We start from the raw sequence: 17246 nt of genomic DNA on the forward strand, positions 1-17246 counted from the left end.
TTTTTTTTATTCTCTTATTGAGACCTTGATTCAGACCTTTATTTCTTTGTATGTATTGTTGTAGCTGGCACAACCAAAGGGCCAGATTTAGGCTTTTTCAGTTTTATTTCTCAAGAAGATTGCTAAGCTTCCTGACATTCAGAGTTTTGTCCCAGCTTTAGTCAAGATCAAGCCAGGGCTTAGACCTATTATTTTGGTAAAAAAAAATTAGCAAGTTGCTCTTTTTGAGCCTATGCACTATTTCGATATTCATCTTTTGTTTTGGAAGGTTTTGCTTCTTTTTGCAATTCTTGCAGTTAGAAACATTTCTGAATTGTCTATTCTTTCCTGGGGGCCTCATTATCTGGATCATCAGGATAAGTGGGTTTTGAGAGCTAATTTGATTTCTTGCCTTAAAGTGACAGTTTACACTGATCATATACTTTATCCTAAAGATTCACCCTGGACAATCCTCCTGCACTGTGTATTCTTCTGAACTGCATATAGGAATTTAGGCATTTTTTTAAACTTTTTATGTAGCGTCTTGCTTATTAAAATTGTCCTCCAACTGGAAGAGCAGGAGAAGACAAAAACTAACAGACTTGCAAGTTCCTGTAAATTTCTGTTTACGATCGTGTTGACTTTTCTGTATAGAATTCTGTGAACTTTGATTGCTTGTGTTGGAGCTCTAACATATACTGTTGGTATGTATGACAGCATGAGAAAGTGAGTGTGTTTTGAGGGATTCAGTGGCCTCAACACTGATTACAGGCTCGCATTGCAACAGCTCTAATCAACAGATGTCCTGCAGCACCCCACTTTCTTCATGAGTATCCAATTCCTCTTGTTTCCTGGCTGTCCTCTCTTTGCCCCCAGGGCTGTCATTTAACAGTAAGTTGACTGGCTGCCCACACTGATGGCTGTGCAGTCTCCAGTGCCACTGATATCACCAAACACAATAACAGCATGGATGCAGTTGGGGAGGTGATCGCTTGCAGGCTGCAGGTAGTACTGCCCTTTGAGGGGATCAGTGTGCTTGCTCTTCACTCGTCCAGGCTAAAATGCAGTTGCACAGATTTCTGGATAGATATGTATTGTGCCTGCGCAAAATGCAGAGAATAAAGAAGTGTCTGTATAAACAAGTCAATTATGATTGGTACAAAATCTTTGAAGGACTTGATTATGTAATCAACGAGAGGAGCATGGCTGCCATTTCAGTCGACAGAAATCGTAAAAATATTTTGAATTTTAAATTAAATACTCTATGCATAGAAAACTGGTCCTGGAAAAAAGAGGACACTCTGGGGTCAACGTTAGAAACAAATAAGTTTGTCTGCAGAGTAGACACTTTTAGTAATGAGTTTGTTGTTCTTTCTTTTTGTTTTAATCCAAAAGACTCTAAGAAAAGACACTTTTTCATATTTTGGATGATGTTAGGGCTTTAAAATTTTATTTACAGGCTTCTAAGCATTTTAGACAATCCTCTAGTTTGTTATTTTTTATGGTTTATTGAAGGGGTCAGCTTTTTTGTTGACTTCCTGATTGAATCTTTTGATTCATAAGCTTTTTTTGAAGGCGGATTAGCCTCCCTCCTAAACATTTTACTGCTTATTCTACTTGGTCCGTTTCTTTTCCTGGGCTTTTTGGAATGAGGCTTCTGTTGATCAAATTTGTAAGGCAGCTACTTTGGGACCTTTCCAGTGTTGCCTAGCGGGTAGCTTATCTGCTTTACAAGCTAAAGGCTGCATGCTTGAGTCCAGTTATGCTGATTATTTATGTTTTTGCTTTTGGTAGGGAAGTCCTTCAAGCAGTAGTTTCTGGATATTAGATATTTAATAAAGAGGGGTTTTATTTAAAGTATATATAATTACAAATTATTTTGTCCTCATTACTTGTGGACTTCACAGTTTAGGTATTAGTTTCCCAGGAGTAATGGCTTGTGGACTCCCACTTCCTTATTTTTTTTGCTAGATTTTAATTATATTTTTTAAATATAATAATATAAGATTAAAGGGACATGAAAACCAAAGAGGTGTGAGTTGTTTTTTTTAAGGTCTCTTGGAGTTTAGGGAATCTTTGTCTCCTAATGAGTGGAATTCACAGGTGTAATGGCTCATGAAATAAATTAATTTATCAGGTAAGCATAAATTATATTTTTAGGCCCTTTTCTTATAACCACATTTGTATGTTTTAATGGATATTTTTAAATACGTTGAAGCTAATATAAATAAGTTATTTAAAGTGATATTATTATTAATAATAATAATAATAATAATAAACAATTTTCTGTGCCCTAAACAACTTACAGATGTGGCAAAGATTTTACCAGACTCTTTCAAAAGGGACTTCAGGGATCCTTGGAGGAGACCGCACTCTGTGATTCGTGAAAGAAGGCCAAGGTATGAGAAAGTATCTGTGATAAATAAAGCTGTACTTTTTAATAGGAAATGCATTTTGCTCTTTCTCCTGTGACCATCAGTTGATGGTGTTCACTGCTTATAAGTAACTGGTTAAAGGGATACTAAACCCAAATATTTGAAGTGGAGTAAGTGCTATTGCTTTGTTTTTATTATATACTTGTTATTTGGTCCTTTAAGTAAAGAAATGTTCAGTATAGGATGGGATACAATAGGCAAAACCAGCTATTTCAAATTGGAAAATAAAGTCACATTCCATGTACAAAATTTTAAAAGTATAAAAAGCATCCATAAAAAATGGCTAATGCATTCACCAAACCTCCCTACAAATTTCGTAAGTGATATAATCAAGTTGACTGTCTGTAGCTATGTTGATAATAGATTTTAAAAATAGATGAACACAACCACCCTTAATAAATGAGCAAATATGTTCTATCTTGCAACACTGTACAACTATACTCCAGGTTTACAAAAATAAATATATGTGTGCTATGAGACATCGAAACCAAAAATATGTCATTTATATTTTTTATTTCACATAATATTCTTTCTATTACCAATAATTTATAAAATCATAGTCTGAGTTTAAACCCAATGGCAAATGTGTTCTAAGTTTAAAGATCTAAAACATTAAAGGTTTGTTAAGAAATCTCAGTCTGTCACCACCCCCTTTGGGTGTGATTACTTTCTCAATAGCACACCACTTGAAGGTTTCAAGATTTTTATGGTGAACCTGAACAAAATGTTGTACGATGGGAGCACTGGAGGTACCAACATTGAAAGTGAAAAAGTGCTCCCTGGTCCTGGAATGTACGTCCCTAGTCGTCAAACCAATATACTGTTCCTTACAAGGTTCACAGGTTACTAAGAAGATAACATGCATAACCATCAATGTGGTACACTTCACCCGTGGCAATAGAGGAAAAGTCTCAGTAACTAAAACATTATAACATTGTTTAAATTTATGATATCCACATTGGTACATTACATGGCGAGTTAACCATAAGCTCTGTCCTTGGACAACTGATTTCATTTGTGTAGGGGAAACAATTTTTCTTTCATGTAATTAGCAAGAGTCCATGAGCTAGTGACGTATGGGATATACATTCCTACCAGGAGGGGCAAAGTTTCCCAAACCTTAAAATGCCTCTAAATACACCCCTCACCACACCCACAATTCAGTTTTACAAACTTTGCCTCCTATGGAGGTGGTGAAGTAAGTTTGTGCTAGATTCTACGTTGATATGCGCTCCGCAGCAGGTTGGAGCCCGGTTTTCCTCTCAGCGTGCAGTGAATGTCAGAGGGATGTGAGGAGAGTATTGCCTGTTTGAATTCAATGATCTCCTTCTACGGGGTCTATTTCATAGGTTCTCTGTTATCGGTCGTAGAGATTCATCTCTTACCTCCCTTTTCAGATCGACGATATACTCTTATAAATATACCATTACCTCTGCTGATTTTCGTTTCAGTACTGGTTTGGCTTTCTACAAACATGTAGATGAGTGTCCTGGGGTAAGTAAGTCTTATTTTCTGTGACACTCTAAGCTATGGTTGGGCACTTTTTTAATAAAGTTCTAAATATATGTATTCAAACATTTATTTGCCTTGACTCAGGATGTTCAACATTCCTTATTTTCAGACAGTCAGTTTCATATTTGGGATAATGCATTTGAATCAAATATTTTTCTTACCTTAAAGATTTGACTTTCTTCCCTGTGGGCTGTTAGGCTCGCGGGGGCTGAAAATGCTTCATTTTATTGCGTCATTCTTGGCGCGGACTTTTTTGGCGCAAAAAATCTTTTCTGTTTCCGGCGTCATATGTGTCGCCGGAAGTTGCGTCATTTTTGACGTTCTTTTGCGCCAAAAAATGTCGGCGTTCCGGACGTGGCGTCATTTTTTGGCGCCAAAAGCATTTAGGCGCCAAATAATGTGGGCGTCTTATTTGGCGCTAAAAAAATATGGGCGTCGCTTTTGTCTCCACATTATTTAAGTCTCATTATTTATTGCTTCTGGTTGCTAGAAGCTTGTTCACTGGCATTTTTTCCCATTCCTGAAACTGTCATTTAAGGAATTTGATCAATTTTGCTTTATATGTTGTTTTTTCTCTTACATATTGCAAGATGTCTCACGTTGCATCTGAGTCAGAAGATACTTCAGGAAAATCGCTGTCTGGTGCTGGAACTACCAAAGCTAAGTGTATCTGCTGTAAACTTTTGGTAGCTATTCCTCCAGCTGTTGTTTGTATTAATTGTCATGACAAACTTGTTAATGCAGATAATATTTCCTTTAGTAATGTACCATTACCTGTTGCAGTTCCATCAACATCTAATGTTCAGAATGTTCCTGATAACATAAGAGATTTTGTTTCTGAATCCATCAAGAAGGCTATGTCTGTTATTCCTCCTTCTAGTAAACATAAAAAATCTTTTAAAACTTCTCTTTATACAGATGAATTTTTAAATGAACATCATCATTCTGATTCTAATGACTCTTCTGGTTCAGAGGATTCTGTCTCAGAGATTGATGCTGATAAATCTTCATATTTATTTAAAATGGAATTTATTCGTTCTTTACTTAAAGAAGTACTAATTGCTTTAGAAATTGAGGATTCTGGTCCTCTTGATACTAAATCTAAACGTTTAGATAAGGTCTTTAAATCTCCTGTGGTTATTCCAGAAGTTTTTCCTGTTCCTGGTGCTATTTCTGAAGTAATTTCCAGAGAATGGAATAATTTGGGTAATTCATTTACTCCTTCTAAACGTTTTAAGCAATTATATCCTGTGCCGTCTGACAGATTAGAATTTTGGGACAAAATCCCTAAAGTTGATGGGGCTATTTCTACCCTTGCTAAACGTACTACTATTCCTACGTCAGATGGTACTTCGTTTAAGGATCCTTTAGATAGGAAAATTTAATCCTTTCTAAGAAAAGCTTATCTGTGTTCAGGTAATCTTCTTAGACCTGCTATATCATTGGCTGATGTTGCTGCAGCTTCAACTTTTTGGTTGGAAACTTTAGCGCAACAAGTAACAGATCATGATTCTCATAATATTATTATTCTTCTTCAACATGCTAATAATTTTCCAAAGCAAATAGAGCCAAAAATAAGAATTTGTGGCTCAGAGAAAAGAATGCATTTGTTTAGCACTTCCAATCCCCTGTATGTGATATGATACCATGAATTGGACGGAAGTAAGAGTGGGGTGGCGTATCACTAAAATTAAAATCTAACTTTTATTTCAACACTTAAAAACACCAACTGTTGCATACAATTTAAAAACACAAATTGGCATAGAACTTCTTGGGATTGAGATTGGACTAAACAAGTAATTATACACTTGTGAGGGAGTCCACAATTGAGACAGTATTAGTGTATTGATGCTCAGATACCTAGTGTAATTATCTCTAGATATTGGATATATATATATATCTCTCCTTATCAATCGAGCAAATGTTTTACTGTATCTGGCTATATATACATGTATTAATAGCACCTATATTCGTCTCTTGTAGAGGATTCTATGCCATCTAATTACCTTGTTTAGTATAAATACCAAGATAAAAGAATATTTGATAGTAGGTTTTATTAACACGAGAGTAGAATTTTTATATATTGTTACTCTGTAAATTTATGATAGATTGGGGTATATTATACAGATGTATTGCTCATTCTTATCTATATCTTGAGATTATGATATTAAAGAATGATAATGACTGAAATCAATTGCAAAAGTAATAAGCAATATTTAATGTAGAATAATAATAGTGGCTAAACACATATTACTATCTTACTCAGAAATGCAGAGCAGTATAAGTCTTAATTATAAGAGAGCTATTATTTAGTGTCTCTTGTCATTGATTACAATAATTCAAAGCCACTATTGAAAATTGTATACACTATATGTTTGTGTAGGTATTTTATACTCTAAGTGCTGTAGAAAGTAATGAGAGGGATGACTTATTTCTAAAGTCTTAATTACAAGACAGCTATTGTTTAGTGTTTCTTGTCATTGATCCCAGTATTCTAAAGCAATTGTCGAAAAATGTATACACTTTATGCTTGTATAGGTATTTTGTACTCTGAGTACTGTGGAGAGTACTAAGAGGGATGACTTATTTCTGAAGCACTGCTGGTATTGCGAGTAATTTTATTACAATTATTAGGAGTAATTTGAAATTATATTAGTTGATACATAAAAGAGTAATCTCAATATACCAAGGTAATATGTTTAGCTCAATTCATGTTCTGCTGCTTTTTCTGCATGTCTTATGATTAAGTATAGATATTTATTATGTGTTTTTTGGATCGCAGTCTGCAATAATATTGAATATTAGTTTCGCTTCTTTTAAGTAAAGGTTGATATTGAGGTGACTGTTGGTTTTCACCTGAGTAAATATCTTAACTTAGAGTTCCTTTCAATTTCAGTAACTATGTTTTTAAATGAATATATATAAAAATGGTAGTTCTTATTTTTTACAATGATCTTGACAATCTATACTGTTTGTTGAGTTGGTGTTATTTGTATATATATCCAATAGTTTAAGCTATTGTGTTTTTAACTTGCAAAATAACATAGAACTCAGATTACTCAATATGAATATTAATTTAAAATAAATGAAAGAATTGAGATTGGGAATTAACTAAGAATTCGGGGAGTAAGAAGTCAATGCTGTTTCAGCAGCCAATACAGCAGTATATTGTAAATTTATGGTTGGGGTTTTTAGAACCAAACAAAACAGTGTTTATAACTTAAGTATCACTATCGTTGGATTAATTTATATTTCAGTACATTTGATATAAGCGAGTAAGATCAAGATTTATATGTTTGTTGCGCTACAATATATTAGTCCTTTAGTATTACTGACTAAGAACACAAGCTAATTTCAATTTATCTCAGGCGCTATACATTATATTTAATATACTGAGACCCAGACATATATGGTCTCTTTTGTTAATGTATTTACCTATAGTTCCTGAGAATTTAAGTGAACCTTAACAAGAAGGAGACCATTTTAGTAAAGTTGTTAAGATTCTGATACATAAGACTTTTACGCTAAAACAAAGTCAGCAGTAATATCTAAGAATAAAAGCCAATCGTAACAGCTTTTAGATTGCATATCAAACTAACACTTTATCCAAAGACAAAAAAACATATTGCTTAAACTATTGGATATATATACAAATAACACCAACTCAACAAACAGTATAGATTGTCAAGATCATTGTAAAAAATAAGAACTACCATTTTTATATATATTCATTTAAAAACATAGTTACTGAAATTGAAAGGAACTCTAAGTTAAGATATTTACTCAGGTGAAAACCAACAGTCACCTCAATATCAACCTTTACTTAAAAGAAGCGAAACTAATATTCAATATTATTGCAGACTGCGATCCAAAAAACACATAATAAATATCTATACTTAATCATAAGACATGCAGAAAAAGCAGCAGAACATGAATTGAGCTAAACATATTACCTTGGTATATTGAGATTACTCTTTTATGTATCAACTAATATAATTTCAAATTACTCCTAATAATTGTAATAAAATTACTCGCAATACCAGCAGTGCTTCAGAAATAAGTCATCCCTCTTAGTACTCTCCACAGTACTCAGAGTACAAAATACCTATACAAGCATAAAGTGTATACATTTTTCGACAATTGCTTTAGAATACTGGGATCAATGACAAGAAACACTAAACAATAGCTGTCTTGTAATTAAGACTTTAGAAATAAGTCATCCCTCTCATTACTTTCTACAGCACTTAGAGTATAAAATACCTACACAAACATATAGTGTATACAATTTTCAATAGTGGCTTTGAATTATTGTAATCAATGACAAGAGACACTAAATAATAGCTCTCTTATAATTAAGACTTATACTGCTCTGCATTTCTGAGTAAGATAGTAATATGTGTTTAGCCACTATTATTATTCTACATTAAATATTGCTTATTACTTTTGCAATTGATTTCAGTCATTATCATTCTTTAATATCATAATCTCAAGATATAGATAAGAATGAGCAATACATCTGTATAATATACCCCAATCTATCATAAATTTACAGAGTAACAATATATAAAAATTCTACTCTCGTGTTAATAAAACCTACTATCAAATATTCTTTTATCTTGGTATTTATACTAAACAAGGTAATTAGATGGCATAGAATCCTCTACAAGAGACGAATATAGGTGCTATTAATACATGTATATATAGCCAGATACAGTAAAACATTTGCTCGATTGATAAGGAGAGATATATATATATATCCAATATCTAGAGATAATTACACTAGGTATCTGAGCATCAATACACTAATACTGTCTCAATTGTGGACTCCCTCACAAGTGTATAATTACTTGTTTAGTCCAATCTCAATCCCAAGAAGTTCTATGCCAATTTGTGTTTTTAAATTGTATGCAACAGTTGGTGTTTTTAAGTGTTGAAATAAAAGTTAGATTTTAATTTTAGTGATACGCCACCCCACTCTTACTTCCGTCCAATTCATGGTATCATATCACATACAGGGGATTGGAAGTGCTAAACAAATGTATTCTTTTCTCTGAGCCACAAATTCTTATTTTTGGCTCTATTTGCTTTGAATCGTTGATTCTTGCATAAGCACTCCAGCCGATATCCACTCATAAATTGATAGTGGGTACCCATTGGCATTCCCCATTTATTTGTGTAGTGCGGTTGCAACTCTTTGTTTTCTTTAACATGCTAATAATTTTATCTGTGATGCCATTTTTGATATTATCAGAGTTGATGTCAGGTTTATGTCTCTAGCTATTTTAGCTAGAAGAGCTTTATGGCTTAAAACCTGGAATGCTGATATGTCTTCTAAATCAACTCTACTTTCCATTTCTTTCCAGGGTAACAAATTATTTGGTTCTCAGTTGGATTCTATTATCTCAACTGTTACTGGTGGGAAAGGAACTTTTTTTACCACAGGATAAAAAATCTAAGGGTAAAAACAGGGCTAATAATCGTTTTCGTTCCTTTCGTTTCAACAAAGAACAAAAGCCTGATCCTTCATCCTCAGGAGCAGTTTCAGTTTGGAAACCATCTCCAGTCTGGAATAAATCCAAGCCTTCTAGAAAAGCAAAGCCAGCTTCTAAGTCCACATGAAGGTGCGGCCCTCATTCCAGCTCAGCTGGTAGGGGGCAGGTTATGTTTTTTCAAAGAAATTTGGATCAATTCTGTTCACAATCTTTGGATTCAGAACATTGTTTCAGAAGGGTACAGAATTGGTTTCAAGATAAGACCTCCTGCAAAGAGATTTTTTCTTTCCCGTGTCCCAGTAAATCCAGTGAAAGCTCAAGCATTTCTGAAATGTGTTTCAGATCTAGAGTTGGCTGGAGTAATTATGCCAGTTCCAGTTCTGGAACAGGGGATGGGGTTTTATTCAAATCTCTTCATTGTACCAAAGAAGGAGAATTCCTTCAGACCAGTTCTGGATCTAAAAATATTGAATCGTTATGTAAGGATACCAACGTTCAAAATGGTAACTGTAAGGACTATCTTGCCTTTTGTTCAGCAAGGGTATTATATGTCCACAATAGATTTACAGGATGCATATCTGCATATTCCGATTCATCCAGATCATTATCAGTTCCTGAGATTCTCTTTTCTGGACAAGCATTACCAGTTTGTGGCTCTGCCGTTTGGCCTAGCTACAGCTCCAAGAATTTTTACAAAGGTTCTCGGTGCCCTTCTGTCTGTAATCAGAGAACAGGGTATTGTGGTATTTCCTTATTTGGACGATATCTTGGTACTTGCTCAGTCTTTACATTTAGCAGAATCTCATACGAATCGACTTGTGTTGTTTCTTTAAGATCATGGTTGGAGGATCAATTCACTAAAAAGTTAATTGATTCCTCAGACAAGGGTAACCTTTCTGGGTTTCCAGATAGATTCAGTGTCCATGACTCTGTCTTTGACAGACAAGAGACGTCTAAAATTGATTTCAGCTTGTCGAAACCTTCAGTCACAATCATTCCCTTCGGTAGCCTTATGCATGGAAATTCTAGGTCTTATGACTGCTGCATCGGACGCGATCCCCTTTGCTCGTTTTCACATGCGACCTCTTCAGCTCTGTATGCTGAATCAATGGTGCAGGGATTACACAAAGATATCTCAATTAATATCTTTAAAACCGATTGTACGACACTCTCTAACGTGGTGGACAGATCACCATCGTTTAATTCAGGGGGCTTCTTTTGTTCTTCCGACCTGGACTGTAATTTCAACAGATGCAAGTCTCACAGGTTGGGGAGCTGTGTGGGGATCTCTGACGGCACAAGGAGTTTGGGAATCTCAGGAGGTGAGATTACCGATCAATATTTTGGAACTCTGTGCAATTTTCAGAGCTCTTCAGTCTTGGCCTCTTCTGAAGAGAGAATCGTTCATTTGTTTTCAGACAGACAATGTCACAACTGTGGCATACATCAATCATCAAGGAGGGACTCACAGTCCTCTGGCTATGAAAGAAGTATCTCGAATTTTGGTTTGGGCGGAATCCAGCTCCTGTCTAATCTCTGCGGTTCATATCCCAGGTATAGACAATTGGGAAGCGGATTATCTCGCCAAACGTTGCATCCGGGCGAATGGTCTCTTCACCCAGAGGTATTTCTTCAGATTGTTCAAATGTGGGAGCTTCCAGAAATAGATCTGATGGCGTCTCATCTAAACAAGAAACTTCCCAGGTATCTGTCCAGATCCCGGGATCCTCAGGCGGAAGCAGTGGATGCATTATCACTTCCTTGGAAGTATCATCCTGCCTATATCTTTCCGCCTCTAGTTCTTCTTCCAAGAGTAATCTCCAAGATTCTGAAGGAATGCTCGTTTGTTCTGCTGGTAGCTCCGGCATGGCCTCACAGGTTTTGGTATGTGGATCTTGTCCAGATGGCCTCTTGCCATCCGTGGACTCTTCCGCTTAGACCAGACCTTCTGTCGCAAGGTCCTTTTTTCCATCAGGATCTCAAATCCTTAAATTTAAAGGTATGGAGATTGAACGCTTGATTCTTGGTCAAAGAGGTTTCTCTGACTCTGTGATTAATACTATGTTACAGGCTCGTAAATCTGTATCCAGAGAGATATATTATAGAGTCTGGAAGACTTATATTTCTTGGTGTCTTTCTCATCATTTTTCTTGGCATTCTTTTAGAATTCCGAGAATTTTACAGTTTCTTCAGGATGGTTTAGATAAAGGTTTATCCGCAAGTTCTTTGAAAGGACAAATCTCTGCTCTTTCTGTTCTTTTTCACAGAAAGATTGCTAATCTTCCTGATTTTCATTGTTTTGTATAAGCTTTGGTTCGTATAAAACCTGTCATTAAGTCAATTTCTCCTCCTTGGAGTTTGAATTTGGTTCTGGGGGCTCTTCAAGCTCCTCCGTTTGAACCTATGCATTCATTGGACATTAAATTACTTTCTTGGAAAGTTTTGTTCCTTTTGGCGATCTCTTCTGCCAGAAGAGTCTCTGAATTATCTGCTCTTTCTTGTGAGTCTCCTTTTCTGATTTTTCATCAGGATAAGGCGGTGTTGCGAACTTCTTTTGAATTTTTACCTAAGGTTGTGAATTCCAACAACATTAGTAGAGAAATTGTGGTTCCTTCATTATGTCCTAATCCTAAGAATTCTAAGGAGAAATCGTTGCATTCTTTGGATGTTGTTAGAGCTTTGAAATATTATGTTGAAGCTACTAAGTCTTTCCGAAAGACTTCTAGTCTATTTGTTATCTTTTCCGGTTCTAGAAAAGGCCAGAAAGCTTCTGCCATTTCTTTGGCATCTTGGTTGAAATCTTTAATTCATCATGCCTATGTCGAGTCGGGTAAAACTCTGCCTCAAAGGATTACAGCTCATTCTACTAGGTCAGTTTCTACTTCCTGGGCGTTTAGGTGAGGGGTGTATTTATAGGCATTTTAAGGTTTGGGAAACTTTGCCCCTCCTGGTAGGAATGTATATCCCATACGTCACTAGCTCATGGACTCTTGCTAATATGAAAGAAATGAATTTATCAGGTAAGTTCTTACATAAATTATGTTTTCCTATCGTCTTACTTCTCTTGTATGAGCATCTAAGTCCTTTTTCTACCACTTCCTGCAGTTTGTCATATGCAGATAAAGGGGGAAATGCCTACAAATAACTTTATAAATATATTATTGAACACTATAGGTAGTTACAAAAGTAACCCCATTGGCATGTAGCACAGAGTTGCCAGATTACAGTTTACGATACACTCTCAACATAACCTTACCACTGGTTAACCCTGATAATGTAATGTCCAAAAAATGAATGGACTTGCCATTAAATTCAAAAGTGAAACACAAGCCAATTTGATTGTCATTCAAATAGTTTATAAATGCAGTGGCTGATTTCAATGGACCCACCCGTACAGAAGCATGGTAACATTTAAATAAGCCAGCAAATTCTACTCAGGGATTGATTGGTTTAGAGCACAAGCTCATTGGCGTATGTATGCAAATAGCCACAGCAAAAGGAGAAAGAGAACATGAATTCTACCAGACTTTTCAATGGGTTTTGTCCCTGAACTGTTCTTGATTTGAAAACCTCTTAAATTGTGATAACAAAATTATTGTATTAAATGATTTTAACTCCTTAAGGACCAGGCACTTCAGACAAAACCTTCCCTAAAAGACCAGAGCATTTTTGCCATCACTACATTTAAACAGAAATAGTCTTTTTTTTACCTATGAAAACTATATATATTTTTTATTAGACAACCCAAAGTATTGATCTAGGCCCATTTTGGTATATTTCATGCCACCATTTTACCGCCAAATACAATCAAATAAAAAAAATTGTTAAATTTTTCACAATTTTAGGTTTCTCATGGAAATGATTTACAAACAGCTTGTGCAATCATGGCACAAATGGTTGTAAATGCTTCTCTGGGATCCCCTTTGTTCAGAAATAGCAGATATATATGGCTTTGGCATTGCTTTTAGGTAATTAGAAGTCTGCTAAATGCCGCTGCGCACCACACTTGTATTATGTCCAGCAGTGAAGGAGATAATTAGGTAGCTTGTAGGGTTAATTTTAGCTTTAGTGTAGAGTTCAGCCTCCCACCTGACACATCCCACTCCCTGACCCCTCTCAAACAGCTCTCTTCCCTCCCCCACCCCCCAAAGGTTACCCCATCTTAAAGGGATACTGAACCCAATTTTTTTCTTTTGTGATTCACACCTAACATCAGATTTGCAAAGCCTAACATCAGACTCCAGAGATTTGCAAGCACTAGCCCTCCAGTCCCTTCCCACCACCAACCCACCCTAGTGTTTACCTTAATATATACACACACCTTCTAACAGTAATTTTGCGCAGCTGTCACTAATAATCCAGGATAAAGAAACCACTTCAGACTCACGGCCTTTGTACTGACATTTTACCCCATTCTTTTACACTTTTCAAAATCTCTATTGCTAAGTCACCATACACCTTTTCCCCCCATATCATCACTCACTCTGTTTACCCTGCCTTATATCAGACATATTTCCCTTCTCCTTTCCTTCTGTGTCCATTCCCTGTCCTTTAGATTGTAAACTTGAGAGCCTTTCTACCTGTAGGCCACTGTGTTTAAAGTGAACTACTAGTGATTGTGCTCAAGGGCGGGCAGGGCACTCCTCTCCTTTTGTATAACTAAATTATTGCACCTACAACTGTTACTTGTTTGTGTATTACTGTATCCCTGCAATGTTTTTTTTCTTTGTATAGCGCTGTGTAATCTGCTGGCGCTTTATAAATAAATGTTAATATAAATAATAATAGAGCATGCAATTTTAAGTAACTTTTTAATTTACTCCTATTATCATTTTTTTCTTTGTTCTCTTGCTACCTTTATTTGAAAAAGAAAGTCAGAACCCTGGACAGCATTTGTTTATTGATGGATGAATGTATCCACTAATCAGCAAGAACAACCCAGGTGGTTCATCAAAAATGGGCCAGCATCTAAATTTACATTCTTGCTTTTCAAATAAAAATAGCAAGAGAATGAAGAACATTTGATAATAGGAGTAAATTAGAAAGTTGCTTAAAATTGCATGCTCTATCTGAATCACAAAAGAAAACATTTGGGTTCAGTGTCCATTTAAAGAGACACTTTACCCAAAAAAATTCTTTCAGAATTAAGGTAGAGAATACAATTTTAAACAGCATTCCAATTTACTTCTATTATCTAATTTGCTTCATTCTTTAGATATCCTTTAATGAAGAAATAGTAATGCACATTGTGAGCCAATCACAGGAGGCATCTGTGTGCAGCTACCAATCAACAGCTACTAAGCATATCTAGATATGCTTTCCAGAAAAGAATATCAGGAGAATAAAGCAAATTAGATAAGAGAAGTAAATTAGAAAGTTGTTTATAATTATATGCTCTTTCTAAATCATGAAAGAAAAAAAATGGGGTTTATGTCCCTTTAAGTACTGGCAGAAAGTCTGCCAGTATAAAAATTAAAAAATTTTTTTTATTATATATTTACTGCAGGGTAGTATCCCCCTTACCTCCCAACCTCCCTTATCCCCCCCCCCCCCCAAACAGTTCTCTAAACCTAGGCCCTCTACCTATTTGCGGCCATATATATATATATATAATACCCATTTTTCTGTCGCGTAGCTGTACCCCCTCCCCCTCCCAGATCCCTTTTCCTAAAATTATCCCACATATGATCCCCCTCATTGCCGCTCCTCCCTCCTTCCCCCTCAATCACGCAGCTTGAGTTCCCCCCCCGTAGCGTGGTTTAGCGGTCCCGCCCACTCCTGTTATCCTCCAGCCTCCACCTGCAATGGGCCGCCCACCAGCCTCCCTCACTAAGCGTCCCACCCACCAACGATTGGTCCCACCGCTGTCCGATGCAGAGAGGGCCACAAAGTGCTTCTGTAACTCCACAACTCTATTTCTGCAGTGTAGTGTGATCTATTTAAGGGCATAACGACCAGCGTCGTACAGGTACGGTGCGGGTCGTTAAGGGGCTATAACATTTATTTGAAATTCATATAAACAATGAGTTTAATGTCCCTTTAACAGTTAAAGGGACATGAAACCCACATTTGTTTCTTTCATGTGTCAGATAGAACATACAATTTTAAACAGCTTTCCAATTTGCTTCTACTATCTAATTTGCTTTGTTCCTTTGCCATCCTTTGTTGAAAAGCTTACCTAGGTAGGCTTGGGAGCTATCTGTTGATTGGTGGTTGCACATATGTGTCTCTTGTCGTTGGCCTACCAGATATGTTTAGCTAGCTCACAGTAGTGCATTGCTCCTTTAACAAAGGAGATCAAAGCAAATTTGATAATGGAAGTAAAATGACAAACATGTTTAAAATTGTATGCTCTGTCTGAATCACGGAAGACAAATTTGGGGTTTCATGTCCCTTTAACTCCTGAGGGAACAGAACTGTCAGCTCTGTGTGCTGTGTCATTGAGGAGAACAGTGGTACAGTGTGAAGGGTCAGCTTAGCTGTTCTAGCTTGTTATGGTGAGCGCTGTTAATGAGGGGTCTGCTCTCTGCAGCCACAAGAGGGGTCAGGGCGGTAGCTCGGATTATTCCTTTCATCTCTCTGCGTGGGGAGGCCTTGTCAGCAAAGGAAGCCCTAATGAGGAAAGGGAGGGAAAGCAACATCTGGCAGGAAGAGAAGGCTCCATGCGACAGGGAGAGGAAGAAAAGTAACTGTGATCCATATCTGCAGCAAGTCACACTGGCGCTGTATCCCGTGCATGTATAGATCAGGTACCAGCCACGGAAGAGTGAGCTTTATATCCAGCCAATCAGTGTGCGGAGGTGACGCAAAGAGCAGTATGGAGGGTTACTGCTTAAACAGTTAACCCTTTACAAACAAGAGAAGGGTCACTAACTACATCATTTAGAACTGGTGGTATATGCAAACGAAGAGAGCTAAGAGATATAAAACAGTCTGTTTCATTGTTGTAATAAAAGCCACTAAGCAGTGGATTATACTTAAAGGGATAGTAAGCACCAAAAGTGTTTTTGTTTAAAAAGATAGATAATCCCTTTAGTTACCATTCCCCAGTTTTCAATAACCAACAGTGTTATAGAAATATACTTTTTACCTCTGTAATGACCTTGTATCTAAGTTCTGCAGACTGCTTCATTATCTCAGATCTTTTGACAGACTTGCATTTCAGGCAATTAGTGCTGACTTAAATAACTCCACGTACATGAGCACAATGTTATTTATAGGAAACACATGAACTCACACCCTCTAGCTGTGAAAAACTGTCAAATGCATTTAGATAAGAGGCGGCCTTCAAGGGCTTAGAAATTAGTATTTGAGCCTACCAAGAGAATAAACCAAATATGATGATAAAAGTAAATTAGAAAGTTGTTTAAAATGACATGCCCTATATGAGTCATGAAAGTTTAATTTGAACTTTACTATCCCTTTAAAAGGACAGGAAACCCAAAATTTGGCTTAATTCTCTTGGTATTCTTTGTTGAAGGAGCATCAGTTTACTGCTGGGAGCTAGCTGAAAGCCAATGATAAGCAGCATATATGTGCAGCCACCAATCAGCAGCTTCTGAACCTACCTAGGTATAAATATCAACAAAGGATACAAGGTGAAGAAAACAAATTAGATTATAATTGCTATTCATAATTATTTTTTAAAATATATTTTAATTGAGGTCATACAGTCATAATTACAAATAAGAGTTGCACCTTGTGTATAAACATTAAAAAAATTTAAATGAATGTGCATATGACAAAATGATGTGTGACGGACCTCCTTTGTACCCCGACTGGGTATCTCCGCCAAAAAATCCTTTTTTACCCTGGAACCTGTAGCTGT

The 17246-nt window shown here is 36.3% G+C and overlaps 1 protein-coding gene across 1 annotated transcript in view; it reads left to right on the forward strand.

Moving 5' to 3' along the window:
• Window positions 1–17246, forward strand: part of LOC128648965 (somatomedin-B and thrombospondin type-1 domain-containing protein) — a 167134-nt gene that overhangs the window by 118912 nt on the left and 30976 nt on the right. The window contains exon 3 of the mRNA XM_053701962.1: window positions 2288–2378. Within this exon, the coding sequence (XP_053557937.1) occupies window positions 2288–2378 (91 nt within the window). The remainder of the gene's footprint in view (window positions 1–2287; window positions 2379–17246) is intronic.

The sequence above is a fragment of the Bombina bombina genome, chromosome 2 (genome assembly GCF_027579735.1).
Source record: "Bombina bombina isolate aBomBom1 chromosome 2, aBomBom1.pri, whole genome shotgun sequence".
Classification (NCBI taxonomy): Eukaryota; Metazoa; Chordata; class Amphibia; order Anura; family Bombinatoridae; genus Bombina; species Bombina bombina.